Genomic DNA, 23,684 nt, shown 5'->3' with positions numbered 1-23,684 from the left:
GGGGTTGAAAGAAGTTGGCTGTGTATTGAGCAATAAGACATCAGTCTGTAATCACAATTTCATTATTTGTTGGGTGAAGTGAATTGAGTGTGGCCAGTCCTCCACAGCGTGGCTTCTACAATTAAAATGAGAAATTTAGGAAAGAAGAAATTCACATCGGGAGAAAGATCCTACTCTGTTAGGCCCTTGCTGAATTCTTTTCCACACCTCATTCCATTTAATTTTCATACTAACTCAGGGAAGGAGACATTATTATCCACATTTTAACAGAAGAGAAGATAGGTTTGGTAAATTAAGTAACTTGACAAAGTTCACACTGCCAGTAAGTGTCATCTGAAAAACACATATAGTTTAAGTATGCATGTAATTTAATCTCCAGGTCATGCAAATAAAATTCTTCAATTTTAATTTATTTTGGTGAGGAAGAACTGTCTTTTGGATGCTCAAAATTCTTATGAAAGCTGAGCTTCTCTGAATGCCAGTATGATCCTGGGCAGACATCAGTCTCTGGACTATTTCTTTGCTCTAACTAAATCTGTAGAATTCTTTATATTATGCTTAGAGTTATTGTTCTTCACAATTTTCCTAATTACCAGTCTAAATTGCACCACAGGTAAGGTGCCATACAGTTGATTATTGAGTATGTTAATACCTTTGTGTTATTGAGACAGAAGTAACCCAATCACGCCGATATTCTCTAGTGATTTATGCAAGGCTGGAAGGTAATAAGGCTCAGATGAAATGTGGTTTTATTTTTAGCTTCTGTTCTCACCATCCTGAGAGTACCGGTCTTATTTAAGTCCAAGGCACATCTCTGGATGTATTCGTTTAACTTGGCACTTTTAATTGACATTCTCATTTTATTCATTCATTCCTACTCTATCCATTCATCTATTAAATAATACATTCAAATGTAAATGTGTTATATCTACTGCATCACAGGTGCAGGGGATACAAATATGTTGAAACATGGTTTCTGCCCCCAAATAAATCAGTTTATTTATTTCTTCTTTCATTCCTATCTGCTGTTCATCATCAACATGGTGTGCGTGTGTGTGCTCCTTCATCCATATACAAACATGACTCTCACACGCACACACACAAGCCCCTCAAAGATGATACTATTGACAAAATTTGAGTGTGACTGAAATGACCAGGTCATGACCAGCCGTCCTGAAGTATACCAACTGTTCTGTTTGTTACACTCAATTGACTTTCTGATTCTGAAATAACTCCTTTATTCCTGATACTGCTTACAACTCCAGTCTGTTTCCCAAGTCCCATAATTGGAAAAGTATGCTGCAGTGTAACCTTAAACTTGGTCTCTCAGCTTGTCCCACCCACCAAAATGATAAAAATATAAGGATAATCTTGACTTAGAGTTGCATTAGTTTGGAAAATGGTATCATTTGATAGAACAGTATTATGTGGGGATATTTTTGTGTGTGGATTACCAAAGCATTAAGGAAAGAAACTGAAAGAAATTATTAAGTATATTCAGCTTGCATTATCTTTAAAGGAAAATCAATATATTGAATAGATTTTTTAAAAATAGCAAGTACTAGTTAGATCTAATTTATTCCCTGAAGCTTTTCCCTGTCAATGGTCTTCATGTTACTTTTTAGGAAGCTACTTTTAAATATGAGATTTGAATTTGTGGGCATTTTTTGATCTTTTAAAAAGGAAGAAATATTCTCTACACCAGAAAATTGTTTGTCTAGAATAGATGCAACTACATTTGTTCTGGACTGATATTTCTAGTGTTCAGATAGCTTAACTCAAAAGATTACAATGATTACAAATGAATAGTAAGTTTTGGTGTTAATACCCTCTCCCATAATAGCCTGACAGCCTTTATAACTCCTATATTCCCAGCATGGCTATGTTGTCACTTGATGGCCGATCGTGCTACAAACCTTCTTCCATGTGGTGTAGATTGTGTTGCAATCATATTTACACTGGGTGGATTATGCCAACACCAAGCTCTGTATTCTTCCATTGTTGTGTGTGTGAGTGCATGTGTATAGGTTCTTTTGAGAACAATTCTCTTATTCGAATTCTTCTGATGTTTGAGATATGTATATAGAAATGATATATATATATACACACACACACACACCTTTCATTTCTATTTTGTTAATCCTCTGCCTACACAACTTAAAGGAATACTTATTAGAAGCAACAAAATTAACTCCTGCAGGGCTAACATATAGATAGATTTGACAAACTAGCATGGAAGCGTTACATCAGTCAATGTAGTAAAGTTTCCTTCTTCTAGTTCTCTTATTTGAAAAATAAAGTAAATTAAGATGAGGCCCCAAAAGAGTAGAGGCACATCTAGATCAAGGACATAAGTCTTCCAATTTCTTCTTTTGTGACATTTTTTAATGTTTACAAATGCCTCTGATATACTATGTTATGACAATCTGAAGGGTTTTCAGGCCAAATCTTTCATCTTTAACCTCTATATATCAAAAACAAACTTTTTCATATTCTTGATTTTATCCCTACCAAATGATTCCCCCCTCTCTCTTTTGCATGACTTTTTATGGAATTTAGAGACTAGTAACTCTAGAAGAGGAAGTGAAATTTCATTTTATAATTTCTTATCTTCTCTGAAAGGCTCAATACTTGCATCAGAATCTGGTATCAAAACTGCTTTCCTAAGTGATTTTCTGACTCAATAGCTTCTTCTGAATCTGATATCAATAGTTTGCATTTATAAGTGATTTTTTAGCTCCACCAATATTTCTAGATCTAAATATCATAAAGGATTTTATAGATACTATAGTTTCATTAAAAGTAGGATCCCAAACATTCTAAAATATATTTTGACAGCACATGACTTTCAGTTTTTGAGAGATGTAGGATATAATTTTTCATTACTGAGAAAGCAAAAGTTATGTTTATGTTTTAACTTCTGTCAATCTCCAATAAATGTTTAAATTAGGTAGTACCATAATCAATACTATTTTTCATTGTAGTTGACTAGAATTATAGAAACTTTTCTCTATTACTTTCACACTTGCTTCTTCTATGATCTTCACTGGGATATTTGATTTAGGAAATCCTACTATCCCCAAACAATAAAACCTCCAATAAACATCCCGTGCCACTATTTCATCATTTAAACTGGTTGCCATGTATTCACCAACTCTTAGGAACATTATTTATTATGGACAACTTATTTATGTCACTCATGTTTAAATGACCTTTTCTCCTTCGGCTTGAACATATTCAATTGATGTTGAATCCTGAGGGCAAAGTATAGAAGACACATAGTGGATAATTTGAGGAGGAGCAATGGACATACTAAACTAGACAGCGTTCTCCCACTCTGATACTTAAGTCCCACAGCCAATTGCAGCAATGACATTATCTCATCAGCCCATACCAATGTGTAAGCAATTGACTGCAGGTGTGTTAATTGAGAGGGTGTTGATGAGGTAATGGAAGGGCTGGTGCAAGGCTGAGGCAGAAAGTACATAAATGAGGGTCATCACACACATGGCACAAATGAGGATGCGTGAAATATGTTCTTCCCAGCTTTGCTGAGTTGTCATTGCCTGGAGCTGAAGCATGGATGAATTTACGGGAGTAACCCTCGAGAATGTTCATGATGCTGCATTGAGTGCACAAGAAATAGTGGCTCTGGACCTCATAGGCTGTATTTTCCCCTTAAAGTTTATAGAAGAGCATGGAAAATGCAAAGGGTTTGAAAATAAAGCTGCAATAACAGGACAATGTTAGGGAGGGAAAAGCTTAGAGAATTAAAAACTGACTGGGGAGAACAGAATGAGAAGAAACCAGAAAGTGAATATAGGGGTATAAAGATAAAAGATGGCTAGAGAGTTCTTCCAGGTCTAGAGCATCTGCATTTTTTCAAAATTAATTCAGGCCTCCACAATTAATCTCACTTCCTTTGATATTAAATGGATAAGATTCTAACCCTAAAAATCTCTTTTTATTAACTTCTGACCATCTTTGGGATTTGTTTTATTCTACCACAATTTTTTAAAAAATGTCAACTTGTGAATGAACCTCAGATGAAAAATAATGATTAATGATTGCTCTTAAACATATTCCAACTAGACAACTTGAGAGTGCTCTCGCCTCAGTAACTGGTCTCCCTCAGCACCTGCCCTTGTCCCCAAGGCCCCTGCTTTATTCCACCTGCCCAGGGACAAGAATCCTCCTGTCAGGCTGTGTCACTGCCTGCGAGTTCAGTGGACCACAGCAGCAGGTGTACCCTCTTGGATAGTTGGGGATTTTGAGACGTCCTCTGAGATATTTTGTTCTAACTTTCACAGACATTTTAAACTTTCAAGAGTGAGGAAGCCTTTTTCCCTTTCAATCTAACTGTTTTTCAGTTTTATTGTTGAAGTGTCAACTAGTCTTCCCCAAATAGCAGCATGTTCTGCACTTTGTCCAGTTTCCTTGTAGCAGATCTAACTGTCCCTGAAATAAAACTTCTTGTCCTCAAGAACCTTGAAGCCATGGGCTCTTATGAAACAAGAGAATTGCTTGTACTTTGAACTTTAAAGATTTTTGTTTTAAAAACTGTTATTTATGTATGCATTTGCAATGTAGCTCTGTTTACAAAGTTTGCCCTTACAAGCTTTGGGAAGAAGAATAGGGACATCTCACTTAAGCTGGGATAAATGGCAAAAAGCCACAGAACCCAACAACCTATGAAATGTAATTGTTAACAATTATAAACTATTATAAGGAAAATTTAAAAAGTATAAACTATTATAGGGAAAATTCTCATATGGGAAAGTCTAAATTATTATGCTCACATGTCATATGTATTTATTGACAATCATCTTTTTCCTTTAAAGTAATAAGATTTGAGGCACAGGATTAGTGATGACAGCAATTTGTTGAAAAGTCTGTTAGAAAGTTGCTGCCCCCAAAATGTTAGTTGAATTAAATGAGAGATTTGAACTCAATGATTCCTAATATCTTGCCCCACTATGGTTTTACTATTTGCCCCATAAACAACCAGGTTAATAGGTGGTGAAAAACTTTTGCGAATTTGGATTGTCCACCTTCTCCAAACTCAGAAAATGGACACACAGACCTCAGGGAATATTGACAAAAGGGGCCAGTCTTCACTGAAGTCCAATTTTTATATTACAAGATATATGTTAACATCAAATGCTAAAGACAAAATATCATGCGTTTTCATCCATTAGCTTTATACCTGATATACCATAAGAGAAGTATAATTCCACTTCCACTAAAATTCTTCATGCATTTTTGCAACAATTATAGAAATCTACTTTATTCTACATCTGTAATGATGAGTATTCAGATGTTTTTATATGTTAAGGAAAGCTTAGTTGAAAATGATCATGCTTTACTTGGATATATGTGGACCTGAATAAAAATAATAGCTCAATTTTGTGTAGCATTTTATGGTATACAATGTACTTTTCAATAAATCTGCATAGATAATGTATTACTGTCTTGTTTAAAAATGAGGAAACTGAATCTCAACGAGGTTTTCATTTGACTAGCCCCACTCTGTAGCTAGTAGAACCAGGATTTGAACCCACTGTTTGATTGAAAACGTAAGTCACTTTTTGCTGTAATATACCACTGCTCATCACAGTTTTTTACAAGCTCTGTATCCATGTGAAAAGGAATTTGATATCTTTCCTGACCTCTCTTGTACATACCAGGCTAGTCTTCGAGGACTGTGAACTCAACACAGGTCACTGGTTTTAGGCTAAGTATCTCTAGGCTAAGCATGTAGTGCCTGATAAAAAGTGAATGAAAATAAAGTGTGGAGACTCCAGAAGATAAGATCCTTTTCAGCAAACCTTTCAAAAAGAAATTAAGAAAACAATCTCATTTGCAATAGTGTCAAAAAGTAAAATACTTAGGAATAAAATGAACCAAGGATGTGAAAGATCTGTACACTGAAAACTATAGAACATGGATGAAAGAAATTGAAGACACAAACAAATGAAATGATATCCCGTGTTCATGGATCAGAAAATTTAATATTGTCAAAATGTCCACATTACCTAAAGTGATCTACAGATTAAATGTAATCTCTATCAAAATATTCATGACATTTTTCACAGCAATAAAAATATCCTAAAATTTGTAAGGAACCACAAAAGACCCTGAGTAGGTGAAACAGTCTTGAGCAAGAGGAACAAAGCTGGAGGCATCACACTTCATGATTTCAAATTATGTTACAAAACTGTAATAATCAAAACAGCATGATATTAGCATAAAAAGACAGATGGACCAATGGAAAAGAATAGCCCAGAAATAAACTCACTCATATATGGTCAGCTAATCTTCAATTAATTCACCTAGAATATACAGTAGGGAAAAGATTGTCTCTTTAATAAATGGTTCTGGGAAACAAGATATCCACATTTAAAAATAATGAAATTGGATGCTTAGCTTACACCATACACAAAATCAACTTGAAATGGATTAAAGACTTAAGCATATGACCTGAAACAATAAAATTCCTAAAATAAACATAAGGGAAATGCTCCATGAAATTTGTTTTGGTGCTGATTTTTTCTAATGTAATACTAGAAGCACAGGCAACAAAAGCAGAAGTAAACAAGTGTGATTACACAGAACTAAAAAGTTTCTGCGACAGCAAAGTAAGCAACCAACAAAATGAAAAAGGAACCTACAGAATGAGAGAAAATATTTGCAAACCATATATCCAATAAGAGGTTAATATTCTAGATACAAAAGAAACTCATACAACTCAATAGCAAATTCTAGATTTCATTGTTTTTTGTCAGTTCGTGGCCCCCAATTTTTCTATGGTTGTGGGACCTCAACAATAAAGGTCAGTTAACTGGCTCATTAAATGAAAACAAAAAAAAAATCTACTTCAAAAATAATTTTTTTTAATTTCTATAGCTGTCTTCCACATGAATTAATTGTCAAATCCAGTCAAATACTCCTTTTAAACCCCAACAGACCAGTACAATTATATGTATTTGCATTTTGATAGATTCATGTTTATAGTTTACTATAAACCACTAAACTATTTATGTTCTCCGTAGTCATTCCTTCTCTTTACACTTCATGATCAATTAATATGAATCAGTTATTTAAGAATTGAAGAAAAATGTGCCTTTGCCTTAATATTTTATACTGTGTTAAGATCCTGACTCATTTGTGATATTCACTCTTAGAATGAAAACCAATTCTGACTTCATTATCTTCATATGTATCTTTTTGATTTTTTTACTACTCTCATTGTGAAGGTCACGGGCAATGTAATTGTGGAAGATGTGACTGCAAAGCAGGCTGGTATGGGAAAAAATGTGAGCACCCACGTTCCTGCCCGCTGTCAGCTGAGGAGAGCATCAGGAAGTGTCAGGGAAACTCCGATCTGCCGTGCTCTGGAAGGGGTAAGTGAGGGCTCCTGGGCTTGTCACTGCCTCAGATGAATTGTGTTCACATATATCTCATTTAAAAGATAGCTGAGATCCCTGAATGAAGAACGACTAGTCTTTTCAGAACTAATAATAAATCCCTCTTGTATGATGAGAATACATGGAGAAATATAGTTTTCTTTCTCTGCCTTACACTCACATACATGCATGCATACACACACACTCTGTCCATGTACTGTCGCTTTGAGGTATGTTCAATTCAGTTCAATGTTACATTAAAAAACACAGTTTGGATATTTGCTTGAAGCTTTCTGAATGAGACCATCTAGTTGTCCACTAACATTTTTGAAACTTGATAGCATTACTTTGAGGAGATCGCTGGCTTTTGAAAAAGCATTGTATAAACAGCTATGGATAAGCGTTTGCTGTTTTTGAAGACGTGTAGCCTCAGGTGTGCTCTTGGAACCAGTCAGTGCAAATTGGAGGAGAAAGAAATATTCATCTAGAGGAACACCAGTTTTGTTCTTTTTGATTTATCAAAATAAGAAATACAATTTCACCTCTCACATGAGAATAGCAAAGTTAATATGATATATGCTTTTGGAAGAGCTAGTAATTGAAATTATTACAAATTTTGTTCAAGAAAGTGGAAAAGGAGGCAGACTTCCTTTACTTGAATGTTAGATCAGAAATTTAATTTTATGTTGCATTTTTCTTTTTTAAAGATGTACTTTTAAATGAAGATATAGGTTACATACCATAATATTCACCCTTTTAAAGTATACAGCTCAGTGTTTTTAATATAGTCACAGAAGTATGCAACTGTCACTACTCTCTAATTCCAGAAAAATGTTATCACCGCGAAAAAAACCCCTGTACCCTATAGCAGCCACTCCCCATCCTCTTGTCCCCCAACCACTAGAAACTTCTAATGTACTTTCAGTCTCTGTGGATTTGTCTATTCTGGATATTTCATATAAATGGAATCATAAAATATGTGTCTTTTTGAGTTTGGCTTTTTTCACTTAACATAATATTTTCATGATTTACCAGTGTTGTAGCATATATCAATACTTCACTCATTTTGGTTGGATAATATCCCATTGTATTGATATCCTACAGTTGTTCATTCATTCACCAGTTGATAGACATTTGGATATTTAGGTGATTTCTACTTTGGGGCCATTATTATTAATGCTCCTATTCATGTACATGTTTTTATAAAGACATCTGTTTTTATTTCTTTGAGGTATATACCTATGAGTGGAATTGATGGGTCAAGTGGTAACTCTATGAGTATGTTTAACTTTTTGAGGTACTACAAGACTCTCTTTAAAGTGGCTACAATGTTTTTCGTTTCCACCAACAGTGTGTGAAGGTTCTAATTTCTCCACATCCTTGCCAATACTTATTGTCTTTGATTACTTATAGTTTTCTTTATGTAGCAAACTCTCCAAAGTCTCCAAAATTATTTATACCACAAGTATTTTCTCATATACAGTATTTTTCCCTAACAATTATAAATAGGGGTATAGGATATGGGTAGAAGGAACTTTTTTTATTTCAGAATTATTTCTGACTAACCCCATCTTTCAACAATAATCCCAGACAGGGACCACTGTCTACCTGCATTAATAATATTGTCATTAAAGTGCTTATAAAACCTATCATGCTTTTTTAGATTAAAAATTAGTACCTCTCAGACTGCTGTTACTTACCCACACTTATAAGCTCCAGCCAAAATAAATATATTTCCTTTATATGTTTCAGTTCTAAAGCATAGAAAATCACTTTAAATACATACACATACCAATCAATGGTTTTTCATTTGTCTCTAAATTTTAAAAACATTTTACATTATTATTTTACATTTACAAAAAGCTTTAACTATTTTGCCCAGCCAAATCAGTGCTTTTTTATTAAAAAAAAAAAAAAAATCAATGTATGTTTTAAAAAATTTATTATAAAACTGGGGACAATTCCATTCTAAATTGAAAACCTTGGGAGGGAAAGAAAATAACTTTATCTTAAAGTAGATGTTTGTTCTTAAGAATCCTTTTCCAGTTACAAACACTTTAGAAAAGATTGGGTACAGTGATTTTTGCTACTATCCTAAAGTAATAAAGCACAGGGAGGTCTGATATCTTAAGCCATTATTTAAGTTAAGGCACTCACATTCTTTAAAATTATTAAAATTTCAAATGGTTATGTCACTAGTAGAAGTAAATACAATAGAAACCAATAGGGATATGTACTTATATTTCAAACCAAAAAAACAAAAGGGACAAAATTTAAACTTCTTTTACAAATGCTTTCATATTTTGAGGTTAAAAAAATGGCAAATTATATAATGGAAAAATAAGAACAACATATAAAATATCTCTCAAACATAGACAGTCACTTTAAGTGTATACATGTACCCACAGTTTTCATTTGTCCCAATTTTTTAATGTATATAAGTGCAAGAAAATTATTGTGGACCGTCATATAGGTCCATCTTAAATGAACTCTGACTAGGTTTGTTCTTCAAACTTATATTTGTTTTCTGTCTTTCTTGAGATTTGCTAACTTATTTAGCTACCATTTTTAAGTAGTAGAATATATTTAAAGTTTATTTTATTAAAAACAGGTTGAATACATGATTTTTAATTTTTTTATAATTCCAGAAAATAATAGCATTATCTTTATCAGTTATTTAACCTTATGTAATTAATTTTTCTTTTGCCTTGATCTTGATCTGCAGCTTTATAATACCATCAGATTTTTTAATATAGTTTTGAAAATTTTTCATTTTTCCATTGATCTTAAAGTTAGTGTACTTGTTAGTCTTTTCTATGAATTTGCTTATAGAAAAATCAAAACTGTGGATGACAGAGACTTAGAATTTTATAGTTAAAATCTGATGAAAGCTTATTAGAATAAGTAATTAACAATGAAGTTTGACTATTTCTATGACATACAGCTCCTTAAGATAACAATCAGCGTCATGACTGATAGTGTCACATGAAGACTATCAGAGTTTATAAGTTTTGTATAATCTTTAGAATACCTATATCAATAACATATCCATCCAATTATATTATTAACAGTATATTTTAAAATTTTTATGTAATTTTAGAACATCTGTGTTAACAACATACCTATAAATGCAACTAAAAGAAAGTCTAGTAACATTTACCATTTGACAGTCCTCTGGCAGTACTTTCCAAGTAAATAATAAGCTTCTCTAGTTTCCTCACAGAGAAATGGAGGTATCAGTGGGTGATGTGATTTCCCAGGAAACCATAACGAAGTAGAAGATTTTTGAGAATGAAAACCAAGGGTTTATGACAGCCATGGTGCTCAGACCAATGAGCAGACCATTCCTTTCTCGCAGTGCTGCATCTGCAAATTCACTGGCACTGGCTGTTTTGAAGCAAATAGCCAGTAGGAAAACTTTTAAAGGATTAGTTTTGCAATTTTTGAATGAAAACTGCAGCTGTGGTTACATGAGTGAGGAAAGCAATTACAAGGCCCGTCAGTTCTCAGGCCTGAGAGCCTCGTCAGCTCTCCAGCTTTGATCTTAATTATTTCTTTCTGTCTACTAACTTTAGGATTGGATTGTTCTTGTCTTTCTAATTCTTTGAGGTGTAGTGTTAGGTTTATTTAAAATCTTTCTAATTTTTGATGTAAGCATTTATTGCAATAAATTTCCTTCTTAGTATTGCTTTTGGAGTTCGCACAGGTTTTGGTATGATGTGTCTTTATTTTAGTTAGTTTCAAGAAAGTTTTGATTTCTTATTTAATTTCTTTTTAGACCATTGGTCATTCAGGAGCATGTTGTTTAATTTCCATATATTTGTATAGTTTCTAGAGTTTCACTTGCTATTGATTTCTAATTTGAAGCTGTTGTGGTCTGAAAAGATGCTTCAAATGATTTCAGTTTTTTAAAAATTTGTTGAGACTCGATATATGGCCTAACATGTGATCTATCCTAGAGAAAGTTCCATGTGCTGATGAGAAGAATGTATATTCTGTAGTTGTTGGATCAAATGTTCCGTAGATATCTGCCAGGTCCAATTGGTCTAAAATGTAAAGCCTCCTGTGTTTTTCTATTGATTTCTTGCTAGATGGTCTTTCCAATGCTGTGAGAGGAATGTTCATGTTCCCAAATATTATCATATTGTAGTCTATCTCTTTCTTTAGGTCTAATAGTGTTTGCTTTATGTATCTTGGTGTTCTAGTGTTGGGTGTATATATATTTATGATTGTTATGTCTTCTTGCTGAATACATCCCTTTATCATTATATAACGGCCTTCTTTGTCTCTTTTTATGGTTTTTGGTTTAAAATCTATTTTATCCAATATAGGAATACCTATTCCTGATTGGTTTTGGTTTCCATTTGCATGGTGTATCTTTTTCCACCCCTCCACTATTAGTCTATGTGTGTGTCTTTACAGGTGAGTTGAGTCTCTTGAAGATAGCATGTAGTTGGGTCTAGATTTTTAGTTAGTCTGTCTTTTGAGTGGGTAATTGAGTCCACTTACATTTAGGTTTATTATTGAAAGGTATTGTCTCACTTTTGGCATTTTATCAATTTTCTTTTTTTTTTTATAATTTCTTTTTTTTTTAAATTTTATTTTGTCGATATACATTGTAGCTGATTATTGCTCCCCATCACCAAAACCTCCCTCCCTTCTCCCTCCCCCCCTCCCCCCCAACAATGTCCTTTCTGTTTGCTTGTCGTATCAACTTCAAATAATTGTGGTTGTTATATCAATTTTCATTTGGATGTTTTAAATATCTTTTGTTCCTTTCTTCCCCTTTATTGTTTGTCTTTGGTGTTTGTCAGTTATTTGAGGTGGTAAGATTGCATTTGTGTTCTACCAGAGGGTTTTATTCTTTCTTGTGTATTTATGGTAGTGGTTATCATTTTTCAGATTCCAGATGCAGGACTCCCTTGAAGATTTCTTGTAGGGCTCATTTGTCATGGTGAACTCCTGCTGTTTTTGTCTGGGAAGTGCACTATTTCTCCCTCATTTCTGAAGATAGCCTTGCTGAGTATAGTATTCTTTGTTGGTAGATTTTTTTTTCTTTTAGTTTTATGAATATATCATCCCATTCTCTTCTAGCTTATAGAATTTCTGTTGAGAAGTCTGCTCTTAGTCTGATGGGGATTGCATTATAGGTGACTTAGTGCTTTTCTCTTGCTATTTTTAATATTCTATCTTTGTCTTTGAGTTTTGTTAGTTTGACTATAATGTGTCTCAGAGAGGACCTTTTTGAATTGAATCTGTTTTGGGATTTTTGAGGCTCCTGGATCAGAAAGTCTATGTCTTCCCTATACCTGGGAAGTTTTTTGCTATTATTTCATTGAATAGGTTTTCAATGCCTTTTCTTTTCTCTTACCCTTACAGAACACTCATGATTTGCATGTTTGTGTGCTTAAGGTTGTCTTCTAGCTCTTAGATTCTCTTCATATTTTTAAATTCATTTTAAAATTTTTTTGTCTTTCTTGGTTATTTTGAAAAGACATCTTCAAGATCAGAAATCCTTTCTCTTGCCTGCTCTATCCTGCTGCTTACACTCAGACATATTTTTTTATTTTGTTGAGTTAATTAGGTTCCAGGAGTTGTGCTGCATTCTTTTTTTAAGGTATTAATCTCTTTGTAATTTTCTTTATACCCTGGATACTTTTTCTCATTTCATCATGTTGTCTAACTGAGTCTTCTTATATCTCATGGAGTTTCCTTAAGATTGTTACTTGGAATTCCTTTTCAGTCATTTCAAGTGTTTCATGCTCTATGGGATCTGGTACTTAAGAATTATTGTATTCCTTTGGTGGTGTCGTATTTTCTTTCTTTCTTTCTTTCTTTTCATATTTCTAGTATCTCTATGTTGATGTATGCTCATCTGGTAGAGCAGTTGCTTCTTTTGTTACTCTGGAGTGGGCTATGAGGAGAGAGACTTCCTCCTGTAGGAAGTGCTTTATATTGATCTTTGAGTAGGGTTTTTTAGTATTGGTTCTGGGTAGACACAGTAGTGTAGTCTCCATGTGTATACTTAGCCATATTCAGTGTTGGAGTTGTATGTGAGTGCCTTTGTGGCCCAGGGACTGGGACACTTAGTGAAACCTTGCTGAGGTTAGTGACACTGTATTGGTTCATCAGGGGTATGGGTGAGCACTTGAATTCTTGGGAGGAGCACCTTTGTGCCCTGTTGCTCTTTGGCTAGTGTGGGTGACCATGGATGGATTTGTTGGCACCCTGGCTAGTGTTCTGTGACCCTGATGGATGCACTGGGGGTATATTGGAACTCTTCAGTTTGAATGGTTTTCAATGCCTTTTTTCAGTGCTTTTTTTCAAACCCTGCTGCTTAAGCTCTCAGAAACCCTGGGTGGGATTTCTTTTTCCTGTTTCTACAAGCAGAGGCTCCTTCTGCATCCTTTCTTCCCCTGGTTGTGGGATGGGTTGGTGGTGATTGGGAATTTTCTTCCTCACTCTATTTGTATGTCCTGGTTTCTGCACTCTCCAGGGGTTCTGTGTCTCTCCCTGGATCAAGGCAGTCATGTGGGCTGCACATGTACCTCCCACCCCCAGATGTGCTACCATGTGTGGTGGCATAATTCCCACTGTGGGTTGGGCCACTGGGTCTCAAATCTGTGCTTGCTCACTCTTTCCCTGAGCTCCACTGGTGACTGTCCTTGTGTCAGTGCAGTCAAATGGTCTGTGGGCTGCCTGTACAGAAGTGGTGGCTGCTGCTGTGGCGACAAGCCACCTTTGTGGGAAGAGTGGCTGTGACAGTGACTGTGGTGGACCGTCCATGCAGCAGCAGTGTCTGTGGCAGTGGCAGGGGCTGCCTATGGCTGATGAGGTTCCCAAGTACTTCTTGACATCTGCTTGTTGGGTGGGTCAATACAAACTTTTAATACAGTCCCTCTGACTCCAGAGCTATTGTTTTAGATAATTTACAGGTTCCTTTAGCATGACAATTTGCTGAACAATATATAATAAATGTATTCCTGTTACAAATATAATTCTGCAAAATCATTGAAATACTGTAATAGCATAGCATTGCATTATATGGTTGTTGCAAAGTAATGTAACCAATTCTCATTTAGAAGACATCTATATTGTCTTCTATTTTGTTCAGGTTTTAAATGCCATAATTTCATTCATAATTACATTCTTGTAGCAGAATTTGTACACAGATACTTAATATTTATTCCTGGATGTGGAATGTATACATCTAATTTAATAAAAATAGGTTAAATCTTTTGAACAGAAAATGCCCAATTTATACTATCTAGAAAAATTGTACCAATATCCCCTCCTACCAGGAGCATAAGAGAGGTTCTTTCACCCAACAGTAGTGACAATTTAAATAATCAGTTAGCTCTTAATGTATTTTGCTCTTAGTGTTATAAATTTTGCCATTTATCAAACTCCTTTCATTGACTTCTATTATCATCAAAACAAATGATTTATCTGCAGGCATTATTATTCAGAGGCTTGTGTTTGCAGTATTTGCCTTCTTTGATCATCATTTGTCCTTGTATCTAAGTCATCTTTTTGTTGGTACTGCAATCCCATGTGCTTTTGTTGTCTGTCCTCTGTGCCCTTTGTTTTTCTTTTATCAGACTTGTTCTAAGAGGTATTGCATATGTTTTAATTCCTTAAACACATTAACCATACACCCCCTTAAGGAAAGGTGTGAAATGGAGGAAGAATGATTAATTAAGGCTAATTGTTTAATACTGTAACTTCTAGAAAATAGAAACCATGTTCTCATTTTTATCAATTAACATGATTTAATTAATGAATTAAGCAAGTTTTTTTCAATTCTCTTTCCTAGGAGCACACTTTCAAAGAATAATTGCATGCCAAATTTCCACCATCTGGAGATCTTTCAGTTGAAGTAATAATTTCTCTCTCCCTTTTATTGGCAAAGCACATCTTTAAATTTTTATATTTTTATTGATCAGAGTGGTTTTCTTGATGCATATTTGGGTTTTTTTTAGCTTTTGTGTTTTTTACTGTATGTGATTATGAACAACTGACTCATTATTTTTCTTATTCATGTTTAAAAAGATGCTATTTATTTGGAACAGAAGAAAGTTAAAAAGTTGGAAGTCCTCCCAAACATTTTCAGTTAAGCACCATACCACTTACAGTGATTTTTATTATATTTTTAAAATCCTCCGTGGCCTAATTAGCTGTTTTATTGTAAGTTAGCTCCAGTAGGAAATGCACTGAGTGTTCAAGTGACAAGGGAACCACAGAGTGTTCTTCCAGTACTACTTTGAGAAAGCAAGTGGGTTCAGATTTCCTCTATTCTGAATGTTAAGGTGGACTGACTCACTACACCTGCCAGTACATCTGCCAGCACTAATCATGGCATTTCAGACGTAGTTTTTATGGACCAAAGCCAAAGATAATAAGGAAATGACCCTGCAAAATTAACTTTTTAACTCTTTCTTATCCAGGAGGAGTGGTCCTGCTTTTAGTGTGCACCAAACTGGGGAGAAATATAAATGAATTGGGGAATCATGTCAGAAGCGAAAGTCTGCACTTTAATGTCCATTAAGTTGTAAGAAATGATTCTGTGGACCACCAGGGAGGTTTCCATGCATCTGTAAGGACACTTTGAATATCTGGTGCTCACTATTGTGGCTTTATATGCTCTATTACTGTGTAATGACCCATGATAGTAATAAGGTATATAAGAATATAGAAAATTGTTTATTATTTGCTTTCTTTGTACTCAGAAAAATTTATTAGAATGTCTTAAACATAAATGGGTCTCGCATTGCACAACACCTCAGAAATATAATTGTTATTTATTATCACTTCATTAAACATAGCACTGAGACGAAAAAATGAGTGGGATTAAGGGAGAACTAAATAGATTTCCTCCAGCATCCTTTCTCTCTCTTCGTTGTGTGCTTGGACTTCTCTGTGTTGGGACATTGTGTATTCTCCTAAAGATGGCCAAAGGTGCAGGTGCCCAGAAATGATGGTCTAGTTGAAGGTTCTGATTAAATCCGGTATTAAATCTCTCAGTCATATGAAGAAGCAGCATTTGCTGAAGACATAATTTGCATCCATTAAAGGGAATTGCTAAAGAGAATGGAAAAGAGCCATATTAAATAGAATGGAAGGTCTCATGCAAGGTCATTATTCACGGACTCCTCTTTCCAGTGGATAATTATTTATGTTCATTATTTTCCCTCTTTTTAAAATCTTGCCTTTATTCTTGATATTTTCATATTCAATAGAATAGGGAGGAAAAGAAAATTCAAAAGCTGAATGTAATAATTTTTTATATTTTTAAAAGATGGTAGAAAATAATTCAATGGAAAATAAACATGATATTTTTTGAATTAGTCAAGATTTTTCTAATCTGTAATCCAGAAAACTGTACCACCACCAAATAAGACAGAGTTAGTACTTTCTGTGTGTGTTCCAGTTGACAATCTTTATCTATGGCAACAGAACATTTTGTATCAAAGATGGGAATTGATCCAAATAAATAGACCATTTTTATTACATTTTGCTCACTTTTATGTGGTAAATTGAAAACCAGTAAAATTCTTTGGCTAAGAAAACTTCCTGGTAAAGACTGCAGAAAATATTGTCAAAATCCATTTGAAATGAAAATAGAAAATTGGACATGAATTCAATCCCAATTTCTTTAAGCAAGCTTAAAATGAAATATGTGATAACTATGACAATTTTGTCACTATAATTATATATTTATTTCTATTAAAACATTAAAATCATAGTGCAGGATGTAGTGTGGGGCTCTAGCAGTTATTTACCTAATTTTAATATAAATAGACAAACCAGATACTTTTAGTGGGAATTAACTTGTCTGGTTATCAGCTGTAATCTTCATGGAATTATAGCCTCAACGGATACCCTTTTTAATAAAAAAATCAATGAGGCAAAGTGTCATCACTTAGTTTAGCTTTCAGGGTCATTAACTCATCAGAACCACAAGATTTCCCACTTGGACACAAAGGATGTTATAAAAATTAATAGGGCTGTTCATTTTGCTATAGTTGCAGAATGAATGTAGATATTCAATATATGTTCACACTATAGCATATAGACATTGTATGCATTATATTTTCATAAATGACGTTGCTTATCAAATTTAATAAAACTAATATTTATTGATCACTCTACTGTGTATCTCCTTGCTAAACCAGGGGTAAGGAAATTAGGGCCAGTAGGCCTGCATTCCCTTTTTTTAAATAAAGTTTTATTGGAACATAGCCATGCTTATTTCTTTAAAAATGGCTGCTTGACATAATGGCAAAGTTGAGTAGTTGCCACAGAGTGTGGCCCACAAAACCTGAAATATTTACTGTCTAGAATTTTACAGAAAAAGTCTGCTGACCCCCTTGCTAAGCTTTTGTGATAAATGTGAAGGTGTGTTGGAAGAAGGGAGTGAGTGTCTTGAGAGTCAGAGGAGGAAGATATTACTGTCCTATTTGGGTGCAAATATGCATTCATGAAATGAGTGAAGTTAAAATTGAGTCTGCAGGGATGAAGCAGGGGATAGGTAATGATTTAGGAAAAAAGGGCACTCCAGGTAGAGAAAACAGCATGGGCAGAAACACTGACTTAAGAAGGGACTTACGTAAAGAACAGGAAGCAAACTCGCTTTTGATGATGTATAAAGAGTAGGAAGGTGGTGGGAACCACTGCCCTCCCTCCATGTTGTGATACGTTTGAGTCAGAAAAAGCAACTTCTTGGCAGAGCTCTCCTTCTCATAATTGTCTCATGAGGTTAATTGTTGGTAAGAAGGACACATCCATACATTGTAAGGATTGTAATCACACTAAAATGATGTCATAGAAATGCTCGGTTAACCATGCTTAATGCCGTTCTATTGCATCAATGCTGAGTTTAACGTCACTAAAGTTATCAAGGTCCACATCTTTCTGCAAACAAGACAAATACTTTTGCATCCTCTCATGTGCCTTTTTTACTCCTTCCTGCACCTCAAACCACACGTACTTGTCTACTGACCGAATATGAGAAGACAAACACAAATCCAAAATTGTTTTATTCAAAGTCATTCATATACACAAAGTATTAAAATGTCAACTGTTTAGCAGTCAGATCAGCATTTTGAAGTATGTATTATCTAGATATTGGGTGTGTATATCCATGCCTACATGTTTTAAATGGCAGAGGAGCAGCTTGCAGCAGTGAGGTGAGAGAGGGGGTCACTGGTATGGGGGTGAGCACGAGTCCCCGGCTAAAATGGCAGCAAAACCCTTCTTGCTGACTTTGAACTTAGCTCGGTAAGTCTGCTTTCTCTTTGTTTCACCTCTCTCTGCTGTAAATGAACGTGGCTCTGTGTTCTGACTCACATGGATCCCTGCATTTTATATCTGCCCTCATGGACCCCATGGCTGTCAGTTCTGACCACCTTCATAGCAGATGTTGTGTCTGGTTTTGCAGAGCTACCTAGATAGACAGGGAGCTGACGACTACTCCTGAAAACCATGCAGCTAACCCATGATTCTTTCAGACTGCCTTCCACCAAGTGTCTGTTTGGGTTATGGAGTAATATATCCTTCAGTGATGGCATCCTTTCGATTGACATGTAACAGTTAAGGTGAATGAGCTTTTGATTATCCATAAATATTTATTTCTCATGTGATGCCTTTTATGTGAATAAAGGAGGAAAGGCAGGATTCTTTGGCTTCCTATTTCAGTTTCAAAATAATTTTGACCTCTTTGCCATTCAAAATAGTCATGCTGGTAAATAATACCAAATGCTCTGGCATAGTATATTGGTGAGCCGTTTAAGGATAGGATGGTCCCAGGGATGGAAACAAATATTTTGAGGTCATTCCTTACAAGGATGTTTACTCCTTTGCCAGGATTTCTTCCCAAGGCCCTATATTGCTCAATAGTTTACTGAAGGAGCTTAAAAGGCATGTGGAAAAAATGCAAGAAAATATAGAGTATACAGTGCCTGGAAAGGTCTCTCACCTCTTCATCTGATGAATTTCCTGGCAGTCTGTGTTGTGTTGGCGAGACAGATCGCAGAACTTATCCTCTTGAGTGTGACTGATTGTCATTATATAAGAGGCAGGCATCGGCTTTTTTAGGGGGTTGAGGGACTTGCACATGCTGCCAATATCGTGCCTTCCCTCAGCACCTACAGCTTTATCGAGTCAGCCACTCTCCAGCTGTGAGCTTCGCGACACCCTCGCTGAGCAGATGTTCTCACACCACTTAGCGTTTGTGTGTCCCCAGAGAGATTTGTATTTTCCTTTAATTTCTTTAGACCCTCAATTTTGTTGTCTGTAAAAATGGTATTGTAATAACTGCTCTATTTCCTCTAAAATGTTGTAGTGAGAGACAGTTAACATAGCATAAATGAAATTTGTTAAATTTAAACTAATATACAATTTTAATGGCTCATAAGAGTTTAAATAGATGATATACCAGTGACCTCAAGGACACAGAATTTAGTAGAGAAAACATAGATCAATATTCATCATAGATCAATATCCATTTATTTATCTGTGAACACGTATTTAATGGGCTTCTACTATGTGCCTAGAACCATTCTAGGTGCTGGGGACAGTATAACAAACAAGGAAACTGATGTCATAGAGCTTCTAGTGGGTTTGGGAAGAGAAAAACCAGAAAGCAAATCATGTGGGTTAGTGCTATAAGAAGGAAGTGAATGTGATGGAGTGGCTGAGGTGGAGTTTGGGGGCTGTTTTAGGTACAATAGTCAGGGAACCTCTCTGAGGAGGTCATATTTGGCCAGAGTTCAGTTTTGAGAGGGGCCAAATGAGAACTGAAGGAAGATGGTCAGAGGAAACAGGAAAGATGTTTATACAAATTTCAGACTCAGTGTGACAATTGAGTGGGAGAGCTCTAAGTCATGTGAGCTTTGTCCTTAAAGAATTCATAGAGGAGCTGAGGACACTTAGAGTTTGTAGAAGTATTTAAAAATACCATTGCCAAGTTCCTGATTTAATTTGTCTGTGCTATTGCCTGGGCATCAGGAATTTTAAAAGCTCCCTGGGCGATTCTGCTGTGCAGCCGCATTCAGAATCACTGCTCTGCAGGGCTGGATAATGGGCACAGCCCTGAGCAGAAGGGTGGACACTTCGGTTTCTGCCCTACTTCCCACTGAGCAAACAGGGCTTCAGGGAGTGCTTCAAAGTTGCACAAAACTTACTGTTGTGTGGGGTCTTTTCCCGATGTTCTGTTAATAGGTGGGGAGGAAGTGAGGCAGGGGAGGAGGGGTGGGTAGGGAAAATGGGGGGGAGAGGGATTCTCGAACAGTGAACAATCTTAGGCACATTCTAATGCTAACAACATGATTTTTGTTCGATATGGAACTTAGTTTGGCTGAAATAGACTGTCAAAGAGGCCAGAAAAGGGGCTGTCTGAGATATACATTTTGGGTTCTCACCATAGGTAATTTTTGGATTGAAGAATAATATGGAGGATTGTATTTAGCCATTTATTTTCTGGAATTAACCATGATAATATTTAATCATAAAATACTTTTTGGTTCTGTTACCACAGAGCACTAATTAACTGCTGTCTGTGTTGTATTTTTTTTTTTTCTGTACATATTATCTTATGTTTTGAGGAAGGGCATTTCCCAGGATTATATCTTTTCTTTGTTAATGAGACTAAGATTTTGTTGATGGCTCTGAGTAAGTCTAATTTGAGCACATTTTTCATTACTTAATTAAGGAACAGACCAACTGATTTATATTGGTTCCCTTGTATCTTTTCTCTGTTCTGACTTTCCATCTGGTTGGCTGCTTAGCTAATGACTTGTCTGCTTCCTAGCTATGTTTTTGGTTGGGATTTTACAAATACCATAAGATGGGACACTGTTAAGAAGTGATGCCCAGGCTCCGGGGAGCAATTAGCTAAGTGTAATTAGCAGTAATATCATCGCACTTTGTCCAGAGGTGACTCAGGACCAGTGCTAGGAAATGTCCGAGAGAAAGCTATGCTCGTCCTCAGATGCCCTTCGGGAAACCCTTCCAGGAGCATTCTCTCTCCGAAGAGCCTGTCTCCAAGGTGCGTGCTGCCCCTTAGCTGTGGCTGACTGCCAGTGGTCCACAGTTGAGGTACCCCCCACCCTAGGGCTGCCGAAATGAATGATCACAAAAGTGGTGGCTTAAAACAACAGAAAGTTATTCTCTCGCAGCTATGGATGCTAGAAGTCTGAACTCAAGGTGTCAGAAGTGCCATGCTCCCTCCAAAGGATCTAGGGAAGAATCTTTCCTTTCCTTTTTCAACCTCTGGTGGCTCTTGGCATTCCTTGGCTTGTGGTGGCATCACTCCAGCCTTTGCCTCTGCCTTCACGTGGCTATCTTCCTTTCCTCTCTCTGTGTTCGAATCTTCTTTCTTTTATAAAGACACTAATTATTGGTTTTAGGGCTCACCCTGAATCTGGGATGGTTCATCTCCAAGTTCTTAACTAATTACATCTGCAAAGACCCTATTTCTAAATAAGATGACATTCTAAATAAGATGACCTCAGATGTGAATTTTGGGGGGATGCTATTCCACTCATACAGCCCCTTAGTGGAAAGCAAGCCTGCCACCGCCTCAGGTATATATTCAGAAAATGAGTTTCTAATCTACTATGCGCTAGTTTCTGTGCTGAGCGATTCATATACTACGGTCTGAATGTTTGTGTCCCCCCAAGATTCATATGTTGAAACCTATGCCCTAAGGTGATGGTATTAATAGGAGGGGCCTTTGGGAGGTAATTACGTCGTGAGGGTGGAGTACTTATGAATGGGATTAGTGCCCTTATAAAAGAGGCTCCAGAGAGCTAGCTCGAGAGTTCCAAAGGTTTGCTGGTACAGAAAGTGGGAAGATCATTTTCAAGAAAGGAAATTGCCTCAAGAAGCACAGAAAGATGAAAGAATAGGGTATGTTCAGGTCATTGTTTCAACCAGCTTGTGTATATCCAAGGTAGGAGTGGGAATCTGTACTTTTAAATAGGTCTCCAGTGTGGTTATGAAGGATTTAGGTATGAATGCTGTGGGTATGTCTCTTTCATAACAGTGTCCTTCCATGGTCCTCAATAGTCCGAACCTTAGATCTGCTTTCAAACCTTGAGAGATAGTTTCCTGAGAACTAATCTGTGATGTGCTTCCTTCAGCAGAATCATTTGCATTGTAATGAGGGAGTTTTGGAATCCTATATCCAGGGATTCTTAACCTGGAATTCATGCAACTCTGGAGGTTTATGGCTGGGTATCAGGCAATGAGAAACTATTAAAATGACACAAATATATTGTATGTACCTTTTAATATTTATATGAAGAGAGATTCCATAGCTTCTTTGACCGATTCTAAAATGGCTCCATAATAGCAACAAAATGTGGCAGTGATTTCAAAACCACTGCATAAAACCAAACACGGACTTTTAGATGTCACAGCAGATTATTAAGGAGTGTATTTTGAACTAGACGTGCTTTAACTATGTGCTGTATAGTTTAATAATTAGTAAATTATTCCAAATAATAATCAAATGTAGAAATATCTCCTGATACCTGTTTTTATATGTAGCTTTTGATTCCGTCTTTTTTAAAAAAATATTATTCATAAGATTCAAGTTTGGAATGAAAAGATGGACCAAGCCCAGAATCATTTTATTCTAAGTCGTGAGAATTTGTCACTGAAGTTTTTTATTAGGATAATTGGAAACATAAACAAAAGTTCAAGCAAAAAAAAAAAAAAAATTCTATTCCTGTTTTACTCTCAGAATAGAATGACCTTTGTTCTATAATGCTTTAGGTTTTAGTGTCTACCTACTCATGAGAGGGGTCTCCATTCTGGTTAATAAATATTGAAGTACTGGAGGCTCACATTAGTACATCCTGGCATTCCAGAAATAACAGTAGTACAGGAACAAGAACAGAGAGAAATTTAATTTGTATGCTAATCAAGATTCACTTGGAATTGTTTTAAGGAGACCCATCTCATTATGTAAAAATAAGGTCTTTTGCTAACAATATAGAAATTTAATAAAGAAATATAATTGGTGTTTTGCAATTCTACATGACTCTAGGCTAAGATTTAGCCAGACTATAGACTTATCTCTAATCAACATTCAGCCATATTATTATTGTTTTTACTTTGGCTAATGAATGTCTGTATGAATCATGGGAATGTCTGGGATAGGCCTTAATTATCAAAGAAAATTTTCTGTGGCAGAGCATATAACTTGAAAAAACAGTAGTGAAGATTGAATGATCCAGGGCCTTCTGCTTATGACTACTTGTTCATCATATA

General features: G+C 35.6%; 1 protein-coding gene across 1 annotated transcript in view; it reads left to right on the top strand.

The window, feature by feature from the left end:
• ITGBL1 (integrin subunit beta like 1) overlaps window positions 1–23,684 on the top strand; it is a 222,706-nt gene that overhangs the window by 116,041 nt on the left and 82,981 nt on the right. Inside the window, exon 7 of the mRNA XM_063103004.1 lies at window positions 7,257–7,403. Coding sequence (XP_062959074.1) covers window positions 7,257–7,403 — 147 coding nt within the window. The remainder of the gene's footprint in view (window positions 1–7,256; window positions 7,404–23,684) is intronic.

The sequence above is a fragment of the Cynocephalus volans genome, chromosome 7, assembly GCF_027409185.1.
Source record: "Cynocephalus volans isolate mCynVol1 chromosome 7, mCynVol1.pri, whole genome shotgun sequence".
Taxonomy (NCBI): Eukaryota; Metazoa; Chordata; class Mammalia; order Dermoptera; family Cynocephalidae; genus Cynocephalus; species Cynocephalus volans.
Note: the sequence above shows the minus strand (reverse complement) of the source record. Positions and strands in the feature narration are given on the sequence as shown.